The sequence below is a fragment of the Bombina bombina genome, chromosome 6, assembly GCF_027579735.1.
Source record: "Bombina bombina isolate aBomBom1 chromosome 6, aBomBom1.pri, whole genome shotgun sequence".
In the NCBI taxonomy this organism is placed as follows: Eukaryota; Metazoa; Chordata; class Amphibia; order Anura; family Bombinatoridae; genus Bombina; species Bombina bombina.
The window spans coordinates 749165344-749187420 of NC_069504.1; the positions used below are offsets into that span (position 1 = coordinate 749165344).

A 22077-nucleotide genomic window follows, 5' to 3' on the forward strand; every position below is an offset into this window, starting at 1 on the left:
GCTCATTTCGATGTTCATGATTTACCTATTATTATTATAAAGATGATTACTCTTAAAACCTTTGATTGTGTGTATTGCAAACCCTGCTGTTATAGAGTGCTAAAGATACGTGCACGCTGATGAGCTCCTATGGGCAAGATTTATCATTGCTATTCTCCGAAAAATGTTCATGAGGAATATTTCCCCTATTTATCATTCACAACTGTGCCTAAAATTGGGCAAGTTTGACTGTAAAGTTCTCCTACTCTGTTCCCATTCTCCTCGGAAAAACATGTGCTAAAAAAAAAATTATTTCATTTTAGTCACATTTCCTATAGTACTCCTCATTCTCCTAGTTACATAAGTATCATTTATTTTCTTCTATAGAGGACTGAAAGTTCTCCTGCAAATTCCTGCATTAAAGTTCACCATAACTACTGAGAACAGCATTAGAGAGTGCTAAAATATTAGCACAAAAAACAATGAAAAATTAGATCTATTTTCTTCCATGACAGTTTGTTGAAGAGGGGCGTTAACAAAGCTACCATTGGGGCTGTATATTTATATTAGTTTATATATGACTTACTTGGGAGAATAGTTTATTTTTTAATAATAAATAAGGTGCAGATACTAATCCCATATAGTCTACCTCAATTTACTCTTCAACAAAGGATCCAAATAGAAATAAGCAAATGTAATATCAGAAGTAAACTGGAAAGATTGCATGCTTTCAGTTTATTTTGACTTTTCAGTCCCTTTGCATAATTATGATATGTATTCTTAAGAAAATAAATGTATTAAATACCACAGCCAAGGAAACCAATCAGTGATAGTACAACTGGCACAAAACTTATACTTTAAAATACTCCTGCTTTTTTGTTGATAGGCAAATCATGACACACAGTGCCCAACATAGCATAAATCTAATAATAGCTCGACTGTCTTTTGTTAATAGGTGCGTAACTCTCTGATATGGACGCGCGTTTCTTATCTCTAGGGATTGCTGACTACCACGCCGAGATAAACTATAAGGGAAAGGCAACTTTCCGCCTACAAATTAAACTAAAATAAGATCTGCAACAACATTATTCTCCCAATCTCATTATACTATTTTAATATAAAGTTAATTTTCTCTTTGAAAACGCGACCTGCGAATCTAACAGACGACTACATTTTCTTGAAATCACGTCAGAAAAAAAAAGGGAAAGGGAAGTGGGAACTACTCCCATTCAGTCAGATGGAAGTGACGTCAAAATTCTGGCAGGGAGTCGGAAAGCGGTAGCAAACAGCGTATAGGAATGAAGCAAAGGAAATGACGTCGAAGGGTGGGCAGAAGATTGTCAGAGCTTTCCAGAAAGGAGGTTCGCTTTCTGTAACGAAGTGCTGCAGTTGCTTGGTGGGTATCAAGATATTTTTTTTAATAATTTTTAAGAACTGTATTTACTGGTTTATAACTTCATTTATGTGAGACATATAAACTATATGCACATGCTTCTATATAAATATGTTTCTATATACAGTACACATAATCAGTTACGTACTTATATTCTAGAGCTAGGTTTGTGCATGTGTGATTAAATACTGGCCTGTGCAATAGATCTGCAAGTTGCAGGAAACTTATATGTGTGTAGTTATTTATAAGTGTTGTAACTGTGTAGATGTTATATATTATATCTCTTTTTTTGCACAACCTTGTTATAATTAAACAGTATTTGTAATGTTCTGTTTCATTGTTAGGTAAGCTCCAGCTCATTTTGTTGTGAGCTTCAAACTCACCCTCATTTGCAGGATGGTGGATTACAGTGTGTGGGATCATATTGAGGTATCTGATGATGAAGATGACACTCATCCCAACATTGATACTGCCAGTCTCTTCAGATGGCGCCATCAGGTAAAGAAAAGAGAGATGTTGTTTTTTGATCACATATAAAGGGACATGAAATCCACAATTTTTATTCTAATTTACTTCTATTATTACGTTTTCTTTGTTCTCTTGATATCTTTTGATGAAAAGCAGGGTCGTAAGCTCAGACACATACAAATGTCTGAAGCACTATATGGCAGAAGTTTTGCTAGAATGTAATACATTTGCAAGCGCACTTGATGGCAGCATTATTTACCTAGGTATTACCTGGACTATTTGTTCATATAGGTGTATATTTAACAGGACATGAAATCCCACATTTTAAACAAGTTTTCAGTTTACTTCTGTTATTGAATTTGCTTTATGCTCTTGGTAGCTTTTTGCTGAAGGAGCAGCTAAGCACGACTGGGAGCTAGCTGAACACATTGGGCGAGTCAATGACAAGAAGCATATATCTGCAGTCACTAATCAGCAGCTTGCTCCCAGTCATGAATTGCTGCTCCTGAGCCTTCATAGTTGTGCTTTTCATCAAATGACTTCAAGAATACAAAGCAAGTTAGTATAGAAGTAAATCAGAATAATAATAATGATAATAATAATAGAAGTAAATCAGAAAGTTGTGTAAATTCTCAGGGTCTATCTGAATCATGAAAGTTTAATTTTGACTTACTGTCGCTTTAACCCTAGGTTCTCAATTTTGTATTCAGCTCATATGCTTTTACATAAATGTACACCCCTCTTACTTCTACAAGCCGGGTCTCATTTGTCTACATCGGAACAAAGTTCCAATGTAAACAAATGAGTAAAAATGTAAATCATGCGATCAAGTGATTGCAATGATGGAATTGGGTCAGGGGGGAGTGCCTATAACGCTATACACGCCCACAATCCCATATAGGAAGCGGCTAAGGTTTCAGGACAGCGGAACAGGTAGGACCTGCCATGCTTAAAGGGACACTGAACCCACATTTTTTTCTTTCGTTATTCAGATAGAGCATGCAATTTTAAGCAACTTTCTAAATTACTACTATTATCAAATTTTCTTCATTCTCTTGGTATGTTTATTTGAAAAGCAAGAATGTAAGTTTAGATGCCGGCCCATTTTTTGTGAACAACCTAGGTTGTCCTTGCTGATTGGACAGCACCAATAAACAAGTGCTGCCCATGGTCTGAACCAAACAATTGCTAGCTAATTAGCTTAGATGCCTTCTTTTTCAAATAAAGGTAGCAAGAGAATGAAGAAAAAATTATAATAGAAGTAGATTAGAAATTTGCTTAACATTGTATGCTCTATCTGAATCATGAAAGAAAAAATTTGGGTTTAGTGTCCCTTTTAAGCCCTGCACAGTTATGAGGGCATAGAATGTCCTAACGGCTGGAAGGTGTTAAAATATTTGTGAATAAGTTAAGTATATAGAAATATTGTTTTGCTTACAATCCTGCCTTTTGGCCCAAAACCTTCCTCTTTTGAAGAAGCGTTAGGGGTCGATTTATGAAAGCCTTCGCACCCCTTACAACTGCAGGTTCTCACAAGAGAACCTGCAGTCCGTATTTAACAAGCAGCGGTCATCAGACTGCTGCTTTCCTAACCTTTCGCCAAATTTCAATTTGGCAAATTTCAATCTCCCGGTCTCGTCCGACAAAAAATATACAAAAGAAAATTGTTGAAAAATATATACTCCATGTAAGGAGAATGCATACATTGCATGTTTATATGACACTTTTGAAAAATATAAATATATATATCACTTGCCCATCAAACTGCATACCTTCTAAAGGAAATATGAGGCCACTTATGGACCCCTTACTGATATAATGGATACTAATTAACAGAAGGTGTTCTTGAACAAAAGGACACCACTCTTAGGTCTCAAATGGTGAAACTCAATTTATTTTTCTATATATGGTAAACTTGAAATATGACAATGCAAAAACTGAGCACTTTTGGACCTTGCTCTAGCTATACCATACAATTCCACAGTGGGTAATTTAAGAGTCAGTGAGAACTTGTAAAGTGAACCAGCTGTCAATGACTATAAGGGCCACACTTAGACCTTGGTGTTCCCAGAGGGATAATATAAGGGAATATGAGACAGTTTTACAGTAAAATAAAAATAATTTGTTTCTATGATACATATTCTTTGGATATGGACTATGTCTATAGAATTAGGTAGGGTTAACACCATCGTATGTATAGTGCAAAGGACATACATCTTCAAGGACATAGCTATACGTGTAAACTACTAACATATTAATAGGCAGACTATCGTATATGAGGAAGGGATGAAGTATGGACCTAGGTTGCTAGTGAATCATAGTCAGTATTGCATAGTAGTATATATAGACTATTGATGACCAATTCTCTAGCTAAAGAACCTCGTACAAAATGTGGAGCTGCCTGGACATGGATAAGTAGCAGGGTAATGCACACACAAAAGTATACATAATAAAGAATAGACGTATGTAAGGAGCATTTCCTGTCTGATAGATATCTAGAATACAACTGAAGCTAGTTAGCTATATGAACCGAGGCTTAAAACCAACACACGTAAGAGTCTCTTTAAACTAAGTGTCTAGTCATAAACAGTTGTGCCTAATAAAAGGTATGGTACAGATATACTCTAAAAAAATCATGCCAGACCATCTCAGCTGCTAGCAGTCATGGGGCAGAGCACATTTTTTACACAGAAGCAATATGTGTACAACGGGTTATGAAACACAAAATAACTTTTCTCCCGTGTTTCAGGTAGAGCATGTGATTTTAAACAACTTTCCAATTTGCTTCTTTTAGCTAATTTGTTTTGTCCTCTTGATATCCTTTGTTGAAAAGGATACCTAGGTAGGCTCAAGAGCTGCTGATTGGTAGCTGCATGTTATTGGCTCACCCAGTGCATTGCTGCATCTTCAACAAAGGATACCAAGAGAATAAAGCAAATAAGATCATAGACGTAAATAGGAATTTGTTTAAAATTGCATACTCTATCTGAATCATAAAAAGTGCACTGTGACTGAAATACACAAAGCATTACAGGTTTGGATATAAGCATTTTTATTTTAGTCAGTATATTAGTGATCACTTTTACAGTACATGGGCATGATGGTATATTTATATTGGATAGAAATATCCATATTAACTCTATCCAAAACCTATATTGAAAACAACAGCACCTCTTATACACTTGCTGCTTATTTAGTACCATATAAAGAACCTGATATATGTGTGTACACACTGTGTGTACACACTTTCCTGTCGCTTAGCCCCATGCATTAGTTGGCTTCTTTGTATGGCTTATGCTCAACATAGTAATCATTTACATAAATATGACCGTTTTAATCTGTAGAAGGATTCCTGCCAGCCGCCAGTGATATCATGTGCTATTGCTGTGCTCTGATTAGAGAAACAGTGAATTACATCATGACATCTATTTTAAACCAGAGTATGTAATAATTGTATTATAATACTGGTACTGGCCGTTCTTGTACATCTGTTAGCCACTCTGACAAAATGCATAAGAAATATCAGACTGCCTGTATGACGTAGTTTTAGGAAGTTGTTCGATTTCATTTAGACTGACTCTAGCTGACACTCTTAGCCGGATGAGACCGTAATCGTGTATCTGCAAAAAACTGACCTTTTAACATCAATAAATAAAAACAAAATATACAGTGACATATATCCACCAAAAATAAAAAACAAACTAATCCTATACGTCAATACAACCTTCCAAATCTAATGTGATACTTAAAAAAAAAATGCCTGTCACTATGCAAGCCCGATCACCGGGGTAGGAGCGGGTGGGAGCCCCCAGATCTCCCTCAAGGTGGGAGGGTGCTAGTGACGGCTCTGAGCCGTCATTAGCACCAGAGTGGGAAACTCTGTGACGGCTCAGAGCCGTCATTAGCACTCAAGGGGTTAATTAATAAAAGCCCTTTATTTAAAAATATTAAAAACATGGGCACTTTAATTCATTACAACGTTACTTTCTTTTTTTTATATATACTTACCATTTTGTTACGGTAAGCATACCGCCAATCCCCCGTCCGCATTTCCTTCTGTATTGAGCATATCGATAACGAATCCGGCATCCACCAATCATTGCGTGCCCCTTGAGCTGAACGCCAAAGGAGGCAGGCAACGATTGGAGGAAGCCGGATTCGTCATCAATATGCAAAATACAGAAGTTGATGCGAGTGGGAGATCGGTGGTATGTTTACCGTAACAAGCATTTAAAAAAAGAAGCGTCTTTGTAAAGTTTAATGAATTAAAGTGCCCCTGTTTTAAGATTATTTTTAAATGCTGGGCTTTAAATCATTAATCTGTAATTAGCTGATGGTTGTCACATGACATTTTACTATCCACTCTGGTACTGTAGAAAAATATAAATCTAACCAGCTTCAGGTTTGCACATAATATCCCATATATTGTTAGTATATGTAACTGTAAAGCACAAGTGCAATACTAAATGCAGAGTAAATTGAGTAGTTGTGTCTATTTCCCTCGTAGGCCCGGGTGGAAAGGATGGAGCAGTTTGAGAAGGAGAAAGAAGAGTTAGAGAAAGGAATGTCTGACTGCAAGAGGAAGCTGGCAGAGTGTCAGAAAAAGATGAAAGAGCTGGGCGTCCAGGATGCTCAGAAGCTGCAGACTGATATAGAGCAGCTGAAAAAGGAGGAAAAAGCTTGGGCCAGGAAGGAAAGCGAACTGAGAAAGAAAGAGAAAACTTTGCCGTGGAACGTGGACACACTGAGCAAAGAGGGATTCAGCAAGGTGAGTATAAAAACTCTTGTAGAAAGAGCAATCCTGAATCTCCTTCTTTTGTGTTCTTTCGCTGCTGTTCTGTTTAACCCTTTCCTGTCGGGGTTAAAGTGTCTACATCAAAACAATTGTTCCGATGTAGACAAATTGAAATCACGGTATCGTGCACACGATCACAAGATTTCAATTATTGGATCGGGTCTGGGGGGCGTCCCTATAACGCTAGGAACGCCCCCAAGAACGCAATCAAATCCAGGAAGCGTAGTAGGCTTCAGGACAGCCGTTGGCTATGACGCTCTATTCCGTCATAACGGCGCTAAAGCCCAGTGTAATTATGACGGAATAGAACAGCATAACAGCGTTAAAAGGTTAAAGTGATTGTATAGTTTAATGAATTACTGCCCAGTATCTAAAAATAAACCTTAAAAACAGGGGCACTTTAGTTCATTAAACTTTACAAATACCGTTCTTTTATTAAATATTTACGACTGCGTTATGGTAAACATACCGCCGATCCTCCGCCCCGCATCTCCTACTGTATTTAGCAGATCAATGATCCTCCAATCGTTTCTTGCCCCCTTTGGCGTCCAGCTTGTAGGGTACGCAACAATTGGAGGAAGATAGAGATGTGGGCGGAGGATGAAGCATTGTAAATGTTAATGAATTAAAGTGCCTCTGTTTTTAAGATTATTTTTAGATACTGGGCAGTAATTCATTAAACGTTACAATCACTTTAAAGTTAAAAGGACATGAAACTCAAAAATGTCTTATGATTCAGACAGCACGTACAACTTTCCAATTTACTTCTCTTATCGTATTTGCTTCATTGTCTTGGTATCTTTTGTTAAAGAAGCAGCAGTACACTAGTGGGAGCTAGTGAAAACACACGATGAGGCATATATGTGCAGCCACCAATCAATACAAAGAGAAGAAAGCAAATTGGATAATATAAGTAAATTAGTAAGCATGCTTTATTTGAATCATGAACGTTTTTAAAGAGACAGCATAAAATGTATGAAACAGTGTTCCTTTAGGTTTATTTTCTATATGAAATGGCTGGGTTTGTTCTTTTACCCCACAACTCATTAAAATGGGTTAGGCTTACAGGGAAATCAGACGATCTGCTTATTTTAGAACCTTCTATACACACAAATGCTTCCTTATCTTATCTCCATCTCCATTTTTTATGGCCAAAACATAAGTTCAGAAATACCTCACTAATACAGCAGGTTACAGAACGGAGCGCCACCTTAAAGCGGAGCAAGACAGTTTTAGCTTTCTTTTTCACTTGCCAGTGTGTTTATAAATTTGAAAACATTTGAACTAACATTCTCTTGGTATCTTTCTTTAAAAAGCAGGAATGTAAAGCTTAGGAACTGGCCCATTTTTGGTTCAAAACCTGGGTTATTCTTGCTTATTGGTTTGCTAAACGTAGCCACCAATAAGAAAGCTCTATCCAGGATGCTGAACCTAAAATGGGCTGGGTCCTAAGCTAACATTTCTGGTTTCTCAAAAAAGGTAGCAAAAGAACAAAGAAAAATTGATAATGGGAGTAAATTCGAAAGTTGCTTAAAATTGCATGCTCTATCTGAATCATTAAAGAAAACATTTGGATTTAGTATCCCTTTTAAACTGCACATTTAATATATGTTAGTTCAAGTATCACTTTAACGCTAGCACAGTACAGTATTCAATTGATATTCCATAAAAACTGTTAAGTACCTGTAAAACAGTGACAATTCCTGTAGTAAAATTTGCCACACTAAGAAAGTGAGAAACGGAGTGCACTGCAATGCTGTAAACAGACCAAACTCTGCATAACAAAATGGTGCCAGTCACCTTTCTCGCAATCTCACGATGTATTAACAAGTCACTGGTTTCAAAGAACAAAAATATTTACTTAAAGGGACAGTCTACAATAGAATTGTTATTGTTTTAAAAGATAGATAATCCCTTTATTACCCATTCCCCAGTTTTGCACAATCAACACAGTTATATTAATACACTTTTTACCTCTGTGATTATCTTGTATCTAAGCCTCTGCACACTGCCCCCTGATCACATGACTTTTTATTTATTATCTCTTGACGTGCAGTTAGTACTGTGTTGTGCTAAATCTTAAATAACCCCTCGGGTGTGAACACAATGTTATCTATAAGGCCCACATGCACTAGCAGTCTCCTGTTGTGAAAAGCAAATACAAAAGCATGTGATAAGAGGCTGTCTGTAGTGGCTTAGAAACAGAAAACAATAACAATTTTAGTGTAGACTGTCCCCTTTTTAAAGGGATATGACACCCCAGAGCATACAATTTAAAAAAAAAAAAAAGAAAATTCCAATGTACCTCTTATCAAATTTGCTTGGTTCCCATAGTATTTTTTTTTTAAATTAGGTGTCTGGAGCACTACATGGCAGGAAACTATCTTGCTGATGTATAACATTCTTGCAAAACTGCTGCCATATAGTGCTCCAGACGTGTACGCTTCTGAGCTGACGTCCCTGCTTTTCATCAAAAGATACCAAGAGAACGACAAACGTTTGATAATAGAGGTAAATTAGAAACTTGTTAAAAATTGCCTGCTCTAATTGAGTATTGAAATAAAACCTTGTTTCATGTCTCTTTAATATGCAAAAATTAACCTAAAGGAGCAATATGCCATACATTAAATACCCTGCAGGTGGAATAACAATAATACAGTGCCCCTTTAACTTCCCATTAACCCCTTAAGGACCAGCGACGTACCCTGTATGTCGCTGGACATTTTTTGGGACTTGATTGTTTTATAGCGCGGTCTTGCCACCAGCGTTGAGACTGCTCTATTCCACAAAGCCTGCTGGAGGGAGGGCATTAATAGCGTGTTGTTGCTAGACTTGCACTATTATGTCCTGAAAAAACCCTTAACGACCAGTGACATACAGGGTACATTGTGGTCATTAAGGGGTTAACCTGTGTGAACAAGGTGGTTCCATAGACCCACCTTTTAGCTTTGACGCCTAACATTGTTATATTGAACACAACCATTGTGTAACTCATTTCGATCTGTCCCTAATTGGTCTCTGAAGAGGAGATAAGAAAACTGCCTTTTAAAAATAGGGAAACAGCATGAATTACAACATAAGGCAGCACTTGGAAGCAGAAAAGGGCGCCCACTATAAATAATTTAACATTTCTATTGCAAACGCAATATATGATAGAACAGTTTGATAATGTAAATAATTTAGAATGGCAACAAAATAAATATATTATAAAATGGATAGATTTTATTAGACAATACAAAAATACTAATATACAGAATCAGTTGTTAACACCATTAGAAAATATGATATAAGATGAATAAGAACAGGTGACGGGGCTGGTTTTGTTTTACTTTCCCCATTTTTTATAGCCTCCTCGGGGGGGGGGGGGGGGGGTTCTATTCCCCTTTTTTATTTTTTGAGGGGTTCTCCCTCCCCCAAGCTCCTCAAGTTAGGAATCTGATAAACGATTCTTTGGTGGTTTCACTTCTTCAAACAAACTGAAGGTCGAATCTGTGAAAGAATAAGGCTGATTTGTTATTAATGGTACTTGTAACTATAAATTTTCCTTATTATATTGCTTCATATATATAAAGTGATTTATTTGTACAATTAATGCTGACACAGGTTAAGATTGTGTTAATGATTGTTTTGTGAAAGAGAGAAAAGTTAAATATGTAAAGTTGGATGTATTGTATTCAAATTTTAAATGTTATTTTTCTCTCTTATTTTTTTTATATATGCCTTAAATGATACAGTTGCTTTTTCTTTTTGTCTGTACTCATACTATGACCTTTAACAATAAAAAGGAAATATTTAAAAAAAAAAAAAAAAAAACGTAAGGCAGCACTTATTACTTTATGGAGGCTAAAACTTTACACTTCCTCCTTCAATATTTTTTTAAAAAAATATTTACTTACTATTCTCAAGCTAATCTGTTCTTTGAATACAGCATTATACTAGTATGTATTTAGTGTTTATTAGCTTTTTAAGAAACAATTTTTAAAAACAAATGCATGAGCAAAAAGCACATTGTTTGATAAACAGGCTAAGTATGAATTATTTGCTAAATTAAAGACTTTTTGTATTTTTTTCTTAATATTACACAGAGCGTTTTTAATGTTAAAGCAGAAAACAAAGAGGACTCGGAAGAGCAGAAGGAACAGAAACATAAAACTTTTGTAGAAAAGAATGTGAAACAACTGAAACACTTTGGTAAGTGATGCTTTGTTGTGTAGTTGCCACAAATCTTAAAGGGCCATAAAACCCCCAAAAAATGATTTCATGATTCAGACAGAGCATACAATTTCAAACAGCTTTCCAATATACTTTGATTATCAAATGTACTTCATTCTCTTGGTATCCTTTAGTTGAAGGAGCAGCAACACAATACTGGGAGCTAGCTGAACACAGGAGAGCCATGCACTTATATGTGCAGTCATCAGTTAGCTACCAGTAGTGCAATGCTACTCCTGAAACCATGTCCCTTTTTAACTTCTCTGGTTTAAAGGGATAGGCTAATCAAAATTAAACTTTCATGATTCAGTTAGGGCATGAAATTTTAAACAACTTTCCAATTTTACTTTTATCATTTGCTCTGTTTTCTTTGTTGAAGGCTAAATCTAGGTAGGCTCATAAGCTAATTTCCAAGCCCTTGAAGGTCGCCTCTTATCTCAGTGCATTTTGAGTGTTTCACAGCTAGACAGTGCTAGTTCATCTGTGCCATACAGTTAACATTGTGCTCACTCCCATGGAGTTACGTAGGAGTCAGCACTGATTGGCTAAAATGCAAGAACTGAAATAAGGCCGATGCTTAGATACAAGGTAATCACAGAGGTAAAAAGTGTATTAATATAACCATGTTGGTTATGCAGAACTGGGGAATGGGTAATTATCTATCTTTTTTTTTTTTTTTTTTTTTTACAATAAATATTCTGGAGTAGACTGTCCCTTTAAAGCTAAATTGGAAAATACTTGTTTAAGAAATACAGGTAAGGTTTGGGGAAAAGCTATATCATCTTACACTTTTTGGGTTTTCCCTTTTTGTTTTATTTACAAATATTTTAGCTTCTCCCATTCTTGCGCAAGAAAGGACTGAAATTGTCATCTGGGAAATTATCATAAATGAGGAAAGTAATTGTAATGTCAAGTTTTACATTGGTCTGTGATATGGTTCAGATAGTTAAAGGGACATGAAGGTCTATCTTAAGCTTTCATGATTCAGATAGAACATACAATTTTAAACAACTTTCCAATTTACTGTTATCAAACAGGAGTGTGCACGTGTCTGCAGCTCTATATGGCAGCAGTTTTGGAACAATGTTGTACATTAGCAGGTGCACTAGATAGCAGCACTATTTCCTGTCGTAGTGCTTCAGGCATGTGCACGCTACCTAGGTTATCCCTTCAACAAAGAAAAAAACATGAGAACAAAGCAAATTTGATAATATAAGTAAATTGAAAACTTTTTAAAAATTGTATTCTCTATCTGAATATTGAAAGACAATTTTTGGGTTTAATGTCCCTTTAAATTGACTTTGTTTCTGTGATATCTTTGCTGATAAGCATACCTATATGGGCTCAGCAGTGCACTACTGGGATATAGCTGGTGGCTACACACATGCCTCTTGCTTTTGGCTTACAATATGTGCTCAGCTAGCTCCCAGTAGTGCATTGCTACTCAGGAGCTGAAGTTAACCACCCAATTAACCCCTTGAGTGCTAACGACGGTTCTGAGCCGTCGCAAATTGTCTCAGGTGCTCAGAAGATCTGGGGGCTCCCACCCACTCCTACCCCGGCGATCGTGCCTGTATAGTGACAGGCATCGCCGGGGTTTCATGTTTTGCGTGGTGACGTCACGTCATGTTTTTTCATGTTTTGCGTGGTGACGTCACGCGCAATGACGTATTGACGTCACCGTGCAACTTTATTGAAAAATTACAATGACAAGTATAGGGAAAAGGGAGCATGCTGCTTAGAAGTCTGTATCTCAGGCATCTACGCAGATCCCCAAGACCCACCGTTGGAAAGGTAATTGCCTAGCTTTTCCAATGGTATAAGTCTTGGGGATCTCAAAAAAAATAAAGTTTACGTTTTTTTATATATTTAAAAAAAAAAAAAAAACTCAAATCAACTTAGCACCCAGATGGGAAAGTGCTTAGTACTCAAAGGGTTAAACACATAATTATATGCAATCAATAGTGAAATTTATTATATTGTTGTAAAATTATTAGATCATTTCCTTTTTGCGCTTTTATTCCTCAATGTATCAGCTGAAGTAAATTTTAATCTCGCGGTCACAGGATCTACTCACAGCCAATCCACCTTCTTTAATCGTATCCTTCTAAAGTGGTGGTTGACAAATGTATATAATACTAAGAACCCAGAACCACTTTATTTTTTATTTTTTTTAAGGGAAGGAATTTTATTTTATGAGCTTTGGCTCCCATGATTTGTTAAAATCAACGTTAAATACAATAATTTCTATTTAACTGTGTTGTATTAAATGATTTAATTAGCCAATCTTGATGCCATGCAGTAAACCACCATGAGTCCCTTTGAAAAGTCCTTTAGAATAAAGTTACTTTATAGACAAATAATTGTAACCCACGTCAGTGTTCTCCACAGAAAATGTTGCCTGCTGCGAGGCATTATGAAGCAGTCAAGCACAAATTAATTTCCTAATTTATACTAAATGCTTTTAATGATAATTTGTGCAATAAAAATTGAACATTTTAATATTAGCTTAAAGGCACAGTCTTAAAAAATAGATATTCCCTTTTTATTACCCATTCCCCAGTTTTTTATAACCAACACGGTTATATTAATATACTTTTTACTTCTATGTCTACCTTGTATCTAAACCTCTGCAGATTGCCCCCTTATTTCAGTTCTTTTGACAGACTTGCATTTTAGCCAATCGGTGCTGACTCCTAGGTAACTCCACGGAAGTGAGCACAATGTTATCTATGATACACACGCTAGCGCTATCTGGCAATGAAAAACTGTTAAAATGCACTGCGATAAGAGGTGGCCTTAAAAGGCTTAGAAATTAGCATATGAGTCTACCTATGTTTAGCTTTCAACAAAGAATACCAAGAGTACAAAGCAAATTTGATAATAAATTGGAAAGTTGTTTAAAATTACATGCTCTATCTGAATTATGAAAGTTTAATTTTGACTAGACTGTCGCTTTTAATATTGACTACAATTTTAGCCAGGTGGTCAGATAGAACACATTATTTGTCAACTTGCCTACATGAAGCTAAATGCACAAACAAGTCCTTGTTGTAGTTCTCCGCACTATTGGTGGGAAACTGCAACTTTGAAGTGAATTAAATCGAAATAGGCGGCTGATGTATTACCTTGCATTACTGTCTACCGGTCCCGGAGCTTAAAGGGACAAAAAACACAAAGACTTTTTTTTTTTTTTTATGATTCAAATACAGCATGGACATTTAAAAAGCTTTCCAATTTACTTATATTTGTTAATTTGTTTTGTTTTCTTGGTGTCCTTTGTTGAAAAACATACCTATGTAGGCTCAGGGGCTGCAATGCACTGCTGGGAATTAGCTGCTTATTGGTAGTTGCACATATATACACCTCCTTTTAATTGGCTCACCCAATGTGTTCAGCTAGAATTGAATGCATTGCTGCTGCTCCTTCAAAAAATGATACCAAGAAAATTAAGCAGATTTGATAAAAGATGTTAAGATGAAAGTTTGTTGTTTTTTGTTTTTTTTGTTTTTTTAAATCCTATGTTATATCTGAATCATGAAATAAAAAAATGTGGTTTTCATGTCTTTTAATTTCCCAGGTGGGGGTTTAGAAAACAGTTAATCTTCAGGGCATGTGGTGTATGCACTGTTGTCACAAGGCTATAAGAAGCTTTACAAATCACTGGGGGAGCTTTGAAGAATAATATCTACCCCTCACAAGGCACTAGGTATATGCATGAGGATCCTATGTGAGGATCTGAATGCAGAAGTAAGCAGCCGCTTGTTCCCTTTGGATATTTCCATTGCTGGATTGAAACCTGTACAAGATCCCGACTCTAAGATCTGGATTGCACATATCTTTGTAGCTTGATTGATTCCTGTAAAAGATATCTGAAGGGAGCGTGCAACTGTTTACTTTCGCAGTCGGATCCTCACAAAGGATCCGAATGCACATCCATACAAGCCAAAAGGGAGTGCCCCCTTTAAAATAAAAGGATCCATTGCATTGCCTCACTAAAAGTACTCAAATGTTAAAAACACTACTTTCTTTTTTTAAGACACGACGAGTCCACGGATCATCTTAATTACTAATGGGATATTCACCTCCTGGTCAGCAGGAGGAGGCAAAGAGCACCACAGCAGAGCTGTTAAATAGCTCCTCCCACCCTAGTCATTCTCTTTGCCTACGTTAGTGATAGGAAGAGGTAATGTGAGGTGTTAGTATAGATTCTTTATTCAAGAGTTTATTAATTTCTTTCATGTAATTAGCAAGAGTCCATGAGCTAGTGACGTATGGGATATACATTCCTACCAGGAGGGGCAAAGTTTCCCAAACCTCAAAATGCCTATAAATACACCCCTCACCACACCCACAAATCAGTTTTACAAACTTTGCCTCCTATGGAGGTGGTGAAGTAAGTTTGTGCTAGATATGCGCTCCGCAGCAGGTTGGAGCCCGGTTTTCGTCTCAGCGTGCAGTGAATGTCAGAGGGATGTGAGGAGAGTATTGCCTATTTGAATTCAATGATCTCCTTCTACGGGGTCTATTTCCTAGGTTCTCTGTTATCGGTCGTAGAGATTCATCTCTTACCTCCCTTTTCAGATTGACAATATACTCTTATATATACCATTACCTCTACTGATTCTCGTTTCAGTACTGGTTTGGCTTTCTACTACATGTAGATGAGTGTCCTGGGGTAAGTAAGTCTTATTTTCTGGGACACTCTAAGCTATGGTTGGGCACTTTTATATAAAGTTCTAAATATATGTATTCAAACATTTATTTGCCTTGACTCAGAATGTTCAACGTTCCTTATTTCAGACAGTCAGTTTCATATTTGGGATAATGCATATGAATCAATCAATTTTTTTCTTACCTTAAAATTTGACTTTTTTCCCTGTGGGCTGTTAGGCTCGCGGGGGCTGAAAATGCTTCATTTTATGACGTCATTCTTGGCGCAGACTTTTTTGGCGCAAAAAAATGTTTTTTCTGTTTCCGGCGTCATACGTGTCGCCGGAAGTTGCGTCATTTTTGACGTTTTTTGCGCCAAAAGTGTCGGCGTTCCGGATGTGGCGTCATTTTGGCTAAAAAATATGGGCGTCACTATTGTCTCCACATTATTTAAGTCTCTTTATTTATTGCTTCTGGTTGCTAGAAGCTTGTTTACTGGCATTTTTTCCCATTCCTGAAACTGTCATTTAAGGAATTTGATCAATTTTGCTTTATATGTTGTTTTTTCTATTACATATTGCAAGATGTCCCAGATTGACACTGAGTCAGAAGATACTTCTGGAAAAACGCTGCCTGGTGCTGGATCGACCAAAGTTAAGTGTATCTGCTGTAAACTTGTGGTATCTGTTCCTCCAGCTGTTGTTTGTAATGAATGTCATGACAAACTTGTTAATGCAGATAATATTTCCTTTAGTAATGTTACATTACCTGTTGCTGTTCCGTCAACATCTAATTCTCAGAGTGTTCCTGTTAACATAAGAGATTTTGTTTCTAAATCAATTAAGAAGGCCATGTCTGTTATTCCTCCTTCTAGTAAACGTAAAAGGTCTTTTAAAACTTCTCATTTTTAAATGAACATCATCATTCTGATTCTGATAATGGTTCCTCTGGTTCAGAGGATTCTGTTTCAGAGGTTGATGCTGATAAATCTTCATATTTATTCAAAATGGAATTTATTCGTTCTTTACTTAAAGAAGTCTTAATTTCATTAGAAATAGAGGATTCTGGTCCTCTTGATACTAAATCTAAACGTTTAAATAAGGTTTTTAAATCTCCTGTAGTTATTCCAGAAGTTTTTCCTGTCCCTGATGCTATTTCTGAAGTAATCTCCAGGGAATGGAATAATTTGGGTAATTCATTTACTCCTTCTAAACGTTTTAAGCAATTATATCCTGTGCCAGCTGACAGATTAGAGTTTTGGGACAAAATCCCTAAAGTTGATGGGGCTATCTCTACTCTTGCTAAACGTACTACTATTCCTACGGCAGATAGTACTTCCTTTAAGGATCCTTTAGATAGGAAGATTGAATCCTTTCTAAGAAAAGCTTACTTATGTTCAGGTAATCTTCTTAGACCAGCTATATTTTTAGCGGATGTTGCTGCAGCTTCAACTTTTTGGTTAGAAGCTTTAGCGCAACAAGTAACAGATCATAATTCTCATAGCATTGTTAATCTTCTTCAACATGCTAATAACTTTATTTGTGATGCCATCTTTGATATCATTAGAGTCGATGTCAGGTATATGTCTCTAGCTATTTTAGCTAGAAGAGCTTTATGGCTTAAAACTTGGAATGCTGATATGTCTTCTAAGTCAACTTTGCTTTCCCTTTCTTTCCAGGGTAATAAATTATTTGGTTCTCAGTTGGATTCTATTATCTCAACTGTTACTGGAGGGAAAGGAACTTTTTTACCACAGGATAAAAAATCTAAAGGTAAATTTAGGTCTAATAATCGTTTTCGTTCCTTTCGTCACAATAAGGAACAAAAGCCTGATCCTTCACCCACAGGAGCGGTATCAGTTTGGAAACCATCTCCAGTCTGGAATAAATCCAAGCCTTTTAGAAAACCAAAGCCAGCTCCAAAGTCCACATGAAGGTACAGCCCTCATTCCAGCCCAGCTGGTAGGGGGCAGATTACGTTTTTTTCAAAGAAATTTGGATCAATTCAATTCACAATCTTTGGATTCAGAACATTGTTTCAGAAGGGTACAGAATTGGCTTCAAGATAAGGCCTCCTGCAAAGAGATTTTTTCTTTCCCGTGTCCCAGTAAATCCAGCGAAAGCTCAAGCATTTCTGAAATGTGTTTCAGATCTAGAGTTGGCTGGAGTAATTATGCCAGTTCCAGTTCTGGAACAGGGGCTGGGGTTTTATTCAAGTCTCTTCATTGTACCAAAGAAGGAGAATTCCTTCAGACCAATTCTGGATCTAAAAATATTGAATCGTTATGTAAGGATACCAACATTCAAAATGGTAACTATAAGGACTATCCTGCCTTTTGTTCAGCAAGGGCATTATATGTCCACAATAGATTTACAGGATGCATATCTGCATATTCCGATTCATCCAGATCACTTTCAGTTTCTGAGATTCTCTTTCCTGGACAAGCATTACCAGTTTGTGGCTCTGCCGTTTGGCCTAGCAACAGCTCCAAGAATTTTTACAAAGGTTCTCGGTGCCCTTCTGTCTGTAATCAGAGAACAGGGTATTGTGGTATTTCCTTATTTGGACGATATCTTGGTACTTGCTCAGTCTTCACATTTAGCAGAATCTCATACGAATCGACTTGTGTTGTTTCTTCAAGATCATGGTTGGAGGATCAATTTACCAAAAAGTTCATTGATTCCTCAGACAAGGGTAACCTTTTTAGGTTTCCAGATAGATTCAGTGTCCATGACTCTGTCTCTGACAGACAAGAGACGTCTAAAATTACCTTCAGTCTCAATCATTCCCTTCGGTAGCCTTATGCATGGAAATTCTAGGTCTTATGACTGCTGCATCGGACGCGATCCCCTTTGCTCGTTTTCACATGCAACCTCTTCAGCTCTGTAGGCTGAACCAGTGGTGCAGGGATTATACAAAGATATCTCAATTAATATCTTTAAAACCGATTGTACGACACTCTCTGACGTGGTGGACAGATCACCATCGTTTAGTTCAGGGGGCTTCTTTTGTTCTTCCGACCTGGACTGTAATTTCAACAGATGCAAGTCTGACAGGTTGGGGAGCTGTTTGGGGGTCTCTGACAGCACAAGGGGTTTGGGAATCTCAGGAGGTGAGATTACCAATCAATATTTTGGAACTCCGTGCAATTTTCAGAGCTCTTCAGTCATGGCCTCTTCTAAAGAGAGAATCGTTCATTTGTTTTCAGACAGACAATGTCACAACTGTGGCATACATCAATCATCAAGGAGGGACTCACAGTCCTCTGGCTATGAAAGAAGTATCTCGAATACTGGTCTTGGCGGAATCCAGCTCCTGTCTAGTTTCTGCGGTTCATATCCCAGGTATAGACAATTGGGAAGCGGATTATCTCAGTCGCCAAACGTTACATCCGGGCGAATGGTCTCTTCACCCAGAGGTATTTCTTCAGATTGTTCAAATGTGGGGACTTCCAGAAATAGATCTGATGGCTTCTCATCTAAACAAGAAACTTCCCAGGTATCTGTCCAGATCCAGGGATCCTTAGGCGGAAGCAGTGGATGCATTGTCACTTCCTTGGAAGTATCATCCTGCCTATCTCTTTCTGCCTCTAGTTCTTCTTCCAAGAGTAATCTCCAAGATTCTGAAGGAATGCTCGTTTGTTCTGCTGGTGGCTCCAGCATGGCCTCACAGGTTTTGGTATGCGGATCTTGTCCGGATGGCCTCTTGCCAACCGTGGACTCTTCCGTTAAGACCAGACCTTCTGTCGCAAGGTCCTTTTTTCCATCAGGATCTCAAATCCTTAAATTTAAAGGTATGGAGATTGAACGCTTGATTCTTAGTCAAAGAGGTTTTTCTGACTCTGTGATTAATACTATGTTACAGGCTCGTAAATCTGTATCTAGGAAGATATATTATAGAGTCTGGAAGACTTACATTTCTTGGTGTCTTTCTCATCATTTTTCCTGGCATTCTTTTAGAATTCCGAGAATTTTACAGTTTCTTCAGGATGGTTTGGATAAAGGTTTGTCTGCAAGTTCCTTGAAAGGACAAATCTCTACTCTTTCTGTTTTTTTTCACAGAAAGATTGCTAATCATCCTGATATTCATTGTTTTGTACAAGCTTTGGTTCGTATAAAACCTGTCATTAAGTCAATTTCTCCTCCTTGGAGTTTGAATTTGGTTCTGGGGGCCCTACAAGCTCCTCCGTTTGAACCTATGCATTCATTGGACATTAAATTACTTTCTTGGAAAGTTTTGTTTCTTTTGGCCATCTCTTCTGCTAGAAGGAGTTTCTGAATTATCTACTCTTTCTTGTGAGTCTCCTTTTCTGATTTTTCATCAGGATAAGGCTGTGTTGCGAACTTCTTTTAAATTTTTACCTAAGGTTGTGAATTCTAACAACATTAGTAGAGAAATTGTGGTTCCTTCATTATGTCCTAATCCTAAGAATTCTAAGGAGAAATCATTGCATTCTTTGGATGTAGTTAGAGCTTTGAAATATTATGTTGAAGCTACTAAGAATTTCCGAAAGACTTCTAGTCTATTTGTTATCTTTTCCGGTTCTAGGAAAGGTCAGAAGGCCTCTGCCATTTCTTTGTCATCTTGGTTAAAATCTTTAATTCATCATGCCTATGTCGAGTCGGGTAAAACTCCGCCTCAGAGGATTACAGCTCATTCTACTAGGTCAGTTTCTACTTCCTGGGCGTTTAGGAATGAAGCTTCGGTTGATCAGATTTGCAAAGCAGCAACTTGGTCTAATTTGCATACTTTTACTAAATTCTACCATTTTTATGTGTTTTCTTCTTCTGAAGCAGTTTTTGGTAGAAAAGTGCTTCAGGCAGCTGTTTCAGTTTGATTCTTCTGCTTATAATTTCAGTTTTTTTCATTATAAGATTTAAACTTTATTTTGGGTGTGGATTATTTTCAGCGGAATTGGCTGTCTTTATTTTATCCCTCCCTCTCTAGTGACTCTTGCGTGGAAGATCCACATCTTGGGTAGTCATTATCCCATACGTCACTAGCTCATGGACTCTTGCTAATTACATGAAAGAAAACATAATTTATGTAAGAACTTACCTGATACATTCATTTCTTTCATATTAGCAAGAGTCCATGAGGCCCACCCTTTTTGTGGTGGTTATGATTTTTTTGTATAAAGCACAATTATTCCAATTCCTTATTTTTTATGCTTTCGCACTTTTGTCTTATCACCCCACTTCTTGGCTATACGTTAAACTGATTTGTGGGTGTGGTGAGGGGTGTATTTATAGGCATTTTGAGGTTTGGGAAACTTTGCCCCTTCTGGTAGGAATGTATATCCCATACGTCACTAGCTCATGGACTCTTGCTAATATGAAAGAAATGAATTTATCAGGTAAGTTCTTACATAAATTATGTTTTTAAAGTAGTGCAAGATTGTGCTGCTTTGTTCTAGGGTGTGACCGTAGTCCATACCAGTCTCTTCAGTAGAGCTTTGGTGGTTTTAGAGCAATGGGAACTTGTGGGACATAAATCTCACTGCGCCTCCCATATTTTCTTGCTGCCCTATTTCCTGCAGTCTGAGGTAAATGTTGACTCAGCACTTTATTTTCCTCAGGTCGATGTGAGGGAGAGGACCTCTCAAGCCTGAGAGCTGCCTTGCTGCCAGGCAGAAGCTAAGGTAAGTTCTACTTTAATTTCTGGGGCACATTGAAGGAAGACTCAGAAACACAGCACACTCTGAACATAAGGGGCTATAAGGAGGATGGCTCTTTATGTTGGGACATTGAGCTTTCCTGAACGGAAGGTGTTTGGGCAGCGTTATTTGGCAGGCACTGGGGCTGGAGTTTAGCTTAAAGGCAGACATGTGTTGTTAGGAACGTATGGCTCTGGTGGTTTCACTCTTTTTTTTTTTTTCTATCTAGAACGAGTTTGGCATAGGTTAACGCCCACGATGGGCGGTCCTTCCTGTTTGCGCACCACTTTAGTTGCGCTTCAGTTCTGAGAAGGCTGAGGGTAATGCGACATTAGGAAGGATTTACTGGTCTGTTCTAGAGTCGCATGCTGAGAGCAATCATGCGTTGCTAGTACAGAACCGGTATTTCCTTTTTCAGCAGCGTATCGTTGTTTGATACTAACGAATCGTCTAGAGCTGAAAGGAGGGGAAAATTGACTGATCTTGGGTCAGGTAGGAGCACTTCAGCAGCTTGCTGAGGTGCAGAGGTTTTATTTTTTTTGTTAATACGTTTGTTTGCTAAGTTGAACGTTTTGCAGGAAAAAGAAACCATTTGAATTTAAAGAGACAGTAACGTTTTTTTCTAATTAATATTTGCAAATATATTTAAAAAAAAATATTTACTATTTGGCCATTTTTGAACAAGCATGGACCAAGGGGACTTGCAAGATGTCACTTGCTCTTTATGTTTTGACGCCAATGTGGAACCACCAATCCTTTTCTGTCCTTCATGTATTGAAAGGACTTTGAATTATAGGGGAAAGTTTTTTTCAGAGCCAGTCTCCTCTAAGGCGGATGTTGTCCAAGAGTCTAATGATGAGGGTCAATATATGCCGCAGCTTTCTCCCCAAGTTTCCCAAATTTTACCGCCTCACAAGCAGT

The 22077-nt window shown here is 37.4% G+C and overlaps 1 protein-coding gene across 1 annotated transcript in view; it reads left to right on the forward strand.

Moving 5' to 3' along the window:
- The first annotated feature begins 1298 nt into the window (after nucleotides 1–1298).
- The window catches only part of CDC37 (cell division cycle 37, HSP90 cochaperone), a 41139-nt gene continuing 20360 nt past the window's right edge, over nucleotides 1299–22077 (forward strand). Inside the window, exons 1-4 of the mRNA XM_053718014.1 lie at nucleotides 1299–1375; nucleotides 1717–1870; nucleotides 6348–6608; nucleotides 10721–10826. Coding sequence (XP_053573989.1) covers nucleotides 1769–1870; nucleotides 6348–6608; nucleotides 10721–10826 — 469 coding nt within the window. The 5' untranslated portion in view covers nucleotides 1299–1375; nucleotides 1717–1768. The remainder of the gene's footprint in view (nucleotides 1376–1716; nucleotides 1871–6347; nucleotides 6609–10720; nucleotides 10827–22077) is intronic.